General features: G+C 28.2%; 1 protein-coding gene across 1 annotated transcript; it reads left to right on the top strand.

Annotated features, from left to right (window-relative positions):
- The first annotated feature begins 1544 nt into the window (after window positions 1-1544).
- LOC131615907 (protein LATERAL ROOT PRIMORDIUM 1) lies at window positions 1545-3947 on the top strand. Its single transcript, XM_058887088.1, has 2 exons — window positions 1545-2989; window positions 3416-3947. Exons 1-2 carry the CDS (start codon window positions 2260-2262, stop codon window positions 3769-3771), a joined length of 1086 nt encoding a protein of 361 aa, XP_058743071.1. The 5' UTR covers window positions 1545-2259; the 3' UTR covers window positions 3772-3947.
- The last annotated feature ends 1986 nt before the right edge of the window (window positions 3948-5933 follow it).

Raw genomic sequence — 5933 nt, 5'->3', positions numbered from 1 at the left:
ATTACAAAAATAAGGGAACAAAAGTCTTTATAAGCTTTTATTTCACTCCTCTCTCTATCTCTACCTTATGGTACAAGGAGTATAATATACTTATCCACCACTTTGTTGATTTTAATATTTTATAAATTATAATATCTAATTTATTTTGCAATTTATTTATTTATTTCGTTGGACCAAAAAGTATATTATTTATTTTTATAAATTAACAAATAAAAATTATTTAGGTTTTGTATGACAATCACAAGTTATAGAAGTTGATTTATTGCTTATAATTTTTTTTATTAAATTAAAATATTTGTTAAACTTTTTTAAATAATAGTTTAGTTTAGTATTTATTATTGTTTTCTCTTGTTTCAATTATCTTATTAAGTTAAAATTTATTTTTAGTAATGCTGTCAAACAAATAACACATGCTTTCTTTAATGTAATAAAATAGTTTTTAAATGATAAAATTGTGGCAGATTTTCACAACAAAACAAAACAATAGCTTTAGGAGACTTGAGATTGATTGAGATTGCTTAATTTATTTTCAATTTGTTAATTAATAATTTGATGATTAATTTATTAACATTATATACTTAAAGAAATTATAATTGTTTACTCTTGTTTTATTACTCCCTTCAAAATAAATGTTCTAAAATACTTATCACTTTAAATTATTGATTTAATTTAATTTTTTATTTTTTAATTATATTTTCTAATAAATATTCAACTATTAATTTATTATTTTTTATTTAACATTAATGTTAATTTCAATACAACACTAATTAATAAGGATAATTTAGTAAAATTAATATATTTTTTATTATACTTTTTTTAATCTATGTGAAAGTGTCAACTATGATACTTATTTTAAGACGAAAAAAAAATATTATATTTTTTTAATTTATGTGAAAGTGTCAACTATAACACTTATTTTAAGACGAAAAAAATCAATAATATATTATATTTTTTTAACCTATGTGGAAGTGTAACTATCACACTTATTTTAAGATGAAAGAAATCAATATATATATATATATATATATATATATATATATATATATATATATATATATATATAATTTTACATTAATTTCAAATTATTAAATTTATTTGAAAGATAAAATTTAGAAGGTTTATTTTTGACATTTAAAAAAAACACTTATTTAGAATTGGGAACAATGATCTTTAAACTAAAATAATATGTAAAAATAAAATATTTTGTATAATTATCTTTTAATAACAATTTATATTAATTAGAATTGTTGAAATAAGTACTAGCAATGAAATATTTATTCCCACAATTAATAATGTATTAATATTAAAAGTAATTGATTAAATGTTTGACATCAAGTAATTAATAATTAATTATGATTTGTTAAAAAAAAGTCTAAATTTAAGTTTCAACTTAAACATTAAATTGATATATTAATATATACACTAGTTGAAAAAAACTTGAGAATATAATTTTTTATTATGTGATAAAAATATCACTAAGGACGATAATTGGAGAGAGATAGAAGACAAACCCATCTTGAGTTTAACTTTCCAGTAAACCCTATTAAAAAATACCAAAAAAATAAAAAGAAGAAAGAAGAAAGAAACAAAACAAGAAGAACATCATAAGCGAAAATGTTCCACCACAACAACAACAATAAATAAAACACAGAGAAAGAGAAAGAAAAAAGGTCGTTATTGATTTTTCTCATTCATTCACTGCTCTTGCTCACTGTTATCACTGCAACCAACACTCTTCTGTTTCCTGGACCCTCCAGAAACTCAGCTTCTTCCTCTTTCTTCCCCCCTCTCTTTCTCTCTCTAACAATCTTAACCAAAACTTTTTCTCATCCACGGAAGAAAAAGCCAAATTGACAGTAATAGTAGTAGAAGTAGTAGCCACAATATCAGCAACAGCAGAAATCTTGTTCCTTCCTTACTTTTTCTTCTTCTGAATATCTATCTATCTTTCTTTCTATCTCTCACCCCACCATATAAGATCTACACCACCCCACATTATTTACTTCTTTTACAACAAACTTTTATAATTATTAAGAATTATATTCTATAGTTGTGGCTACTACAAGGAGATTGCCTTCAGATTCAGGAGCTTTCGCTGATTGGGCAGCAACTTCGTCTTCTACACCTCGGCCTGCTGCTCCCGAAGATCTCTCACTCGGTTTCAATGCCGGTCCTACCACCGGAAACACCGGACCTTCCACCGGACCCACCTCCGGGTTATGGCAAAGTTCTTCCAGAGCTATCAATTACGGTCCTGAAATGGGTATGTTCGTTGTAGCACCATCTCCTTTTCATCACCACCACCATGAATCTCTCATCTCCGATTCTCATCCTCATTCTCTTAACCCCGCCACCGCCCTCGGCGTCGGGGTTATCCCTTTACTCACCGCTTCACCTTGTCTTGAAAATGAAAACATGTTAAACTTAAACACCAGAAGAAACCATAACCATAACCAAAACCAAAACCAACAAGGTATTCAATTTTGGCATGAACCACAACCACAACAACATCATCAACATCAACATCATCAGCAACAAAATTCACACTCACACTATTTGAAAAAACAAGGTTTTCTTGATCATCATAATACAAGTCCAACTAATTTAGTTCATCATGGTGGTAGTAGTAGTGGTGGTGGTGGAGGAGGATTAACTGCTTCCGGAACAAGCAGTGGTGGAGGAACGACAACTTGTCAAGATTGTGGTAACCAAGCGAAGAAAGATTGTAGTAATAGAAGATGTAGAACTTGTTGTAAAAGTAGAGGTTTTGATTGCCCTACTCATGTTAAGAGTACATGGGTACCTGCTGCTAGAAGAAGAGAACGTCTTGCTTCTGCGACGACAACCACCGTGGTTGCTGGTGGTGGTTCTAGTGGTTCAACTTCTGGTGCTAAAAAACCTAGACTCATAGCTTCACAAACTACTTCTCACACTTCCACTTCTAATACTACACCCCCTAGAAGCTTTGACACCACCTCTAGCCATCAAGGTTTGTTATTTCTCATCACTTTTCATTCATAATAGGTTTTGTAAATTTTAATAGCCTATATTTTAACAAATTCATGGAATTTCCATTAAATTTTATGTGCATGTTTTGAGTTTTTCAGAAACACGCTAAGTATCGTGATTTTGTTAAACCTAAAATTTAGGTTATGATAATATCACTGTTACTTAGCGTGATTCTGACAGACTCACTTTCGATCTAAATTCCACTATACACCCTTGTTTTTTTTAAGAGTTGACAATGAATTGAGCCAACTTAAAATTATGGGAGATTCAATTTTATGTTAATTAATTTGTTAAATTTGGTTCGGGGCTCAATGAGTTGAAAATTTAGTTTTTTCTCGAGCATTGAATAGGCCGACTCGTTTTTTGATTGATGAATATGTTTTAAATTGCTATTTGTTTTGTGCAGATGCAGGTTTCAAAGAGTCAATGCCGGGTCAAGTTCGCGCACCAGCAGTATTCAAGTGCGTTAGAGTAACATCCGTAGACGATGGAAAAGACGAGTATGCATATCAAGCCGTAGTGAAGATCAATGGCCATGTTTTTAAAGGTTTTCTCTATGATCATGGTGTTGAGAATAGAGAAGTTTATCCGAACCTCTCCGAGCTTCATTTAGGTGGTGGAAGTGGGAATAGTGGAGGTGCAAATAGAAATGTTGCTTCATCTTCTTCACCAATGTTAGATCCTTCTCATGATGTTTATGCAGCAGCTTCAAGTGGAGGTTTACTTGGAAATTCAGGTTATGGTGGTAATCAAATAAATTGAATTTTCTTAATGTTAATTTTTCCAAGTAAAGCAAAGTATTTATAGTTTATACTTGGAGAAGATTTATGATATTTGTAGTAGTAATCTTGGAGGGGTGGGAAAATTAATTAATTTTCTTCTCTATTTTCATCTATATAGAATTTGTACCTTATTGCATATTTCACTCTTTTTCTCCATTTTTCATCTTGTTTTTTTAGTTTTATTCTCTCAAATTTTCCTTTTTTATTTCATGAGATCAATGATCATTCAATGATATCATTATTTAACTCTTAATTAAACTAATAGTTTATGTAACAAGTTAACTCAAAATGGAAAATCAAAGGTCCATTAATCATGCTTATATTTTCTTTATTTATTGTAACAACTATTTACTTTCCTTTGACAGCTATTTTTTATTGATTATTTTATTTCCCTTTATTTTTATTATTTTATATATTATTAAATTTTGCTAAAGTTGAAATCTACAGTATAAAGTATGTATGATAAATATGTATATATTATTTATATTATACTATATGTTAAGTTTATTCAATGATTTGTTCTGAATATGTATATATACTTTTTCAGCATGACTCTGTATTTTTTTCTTCTGAATAATCATGCTAGATTGCTACACTATTTTTCATATATTATATTGTAATATTTTTTTAAATAATACTAGAAAAAATGGATTCTATATATAGATGGGTTTGTTATAAATTTGATAGACTATAAATAAATGTTTGTTTATACAAGTAGTTTCTACTTTAGACTTAAGCATAAGAAGTAGTTGTAACGTCACCATCATTTATATGTCTGTCATTTTCATTCTTAGTTTCATTGGTCTTCTCTGATGAACCTGCAAAGTTTTTCTGCATTTCATCAAGACATGATGTACTCTTTTTTCCAATTGTTCTTCTTTATAATTCAGACAATAGCTATTACACATTACACAGAAAATTTTCATTTTATCATCCATCTGTTTTTAAAGTTTTTTTCTAGTCATATTCAACTCTGCATTTAACTCTTTGTTCTTCCTTTTTAATGCTTTCTCATTGTGCTTTGCAATGATAATTCTTTGTCAGTTGCAGATTCTTTGTTTACAACAAGAACCATTTACTATGTAAGACAGACACCATCTTTTGTTTATGAAGAATTGTTTTAATTAATGTTTTGGTTCTCTATATCTTTCTATTTTTAGACTCTAAATTTTTTTGTTAGGTTTTTAAATTATTTAGGTGATTAAGGTTAATAAATGGTGTATTTATATGGAATAGATGAATTTTTTGAATTTTTTTTTTACTTTTAAAATTATTTTTTATTATATATTAATTATAATAAGCATGTAACATGTTGGTATTTTTTTAATTTTATATTGTCTGCCATGTAATTTTTATCTTATGAGAATTAATGGTGTCTTGAGTTGCTTTCTCAGCATTTAATTTTATATACTTTATTGTCACATGATTTTGGCTATTGGATAAAAAAATAAAATTATTGTCTCAATTCATTGCATATTTGGATAGTTTTCTTCTTCCACATGCTGACCCCTTTTAGTTGTCTCAACATATTTTATATAGCATGTGGATTGATTATAGTCTTTTTATTTTTCCTATATAAATCTATGTCTTTGTCTTGCTTCTTATACTATATTAATTATTTATACTAATTTAAAGTATATGATTTGTTTGAGACATGGTATTATATTTATTTTAAGGATGGGAGTGATCACATTATTTTTATAGTTTTGTGAAACTTCTTTTCTCATAATGTTGAGCTGTCCAACACTGCCTATCATGTCATTGAAAAAGTAATCATTAAGTTTTCCTTTTCATATATGGGGTATCAATTATTCTATGTCTCTAGCTAAATTTAATCAATAGTTGTATTGAAAAATTGAACAAGTTGTTTGTCCCCTAAAACATGTGTTTGTCATGTTCATTAATGTGAGACATTTTTGTTTCTTTTGTGTTTGGTTTTTGTATTGCATATTTCTGGGATTTGGTTGTGGATGGATGGTTTGATCCTTTAAACACACTTCATTTGTTTTCTTATCCAATGTGAATGATTGGACAAATCTATTTTTGTATTGTTAGTGTGATCCTCTATATTTGGGGGTTTTTGTTGTTAGAACTTGATACAACTTCACATGATTGGTGTAATGATTGCTGTACATATAGGTA

The sequence above is a fragment of the Vicia villosa genome, linkage group LG7, assembly GCF_029867415.1.
Source record: "Vicia villosa cultivar HV-30 ecotype Madison, WI linkage group LG7, Vvil1.0, whole genome shotgun sequence".
NCBI classification, from domain to species: domain Eukaryota; kingdom Viridiplantae; phylum Streptophyta; class Magnoliopsida; order Fabales; family Fabaceae; genus Vicia; species Vicia villosa.
Note: the sequence above shows the minus strand (reverse complement) of the source record. Positions and strands in the feature narration are given on the sequence as shown.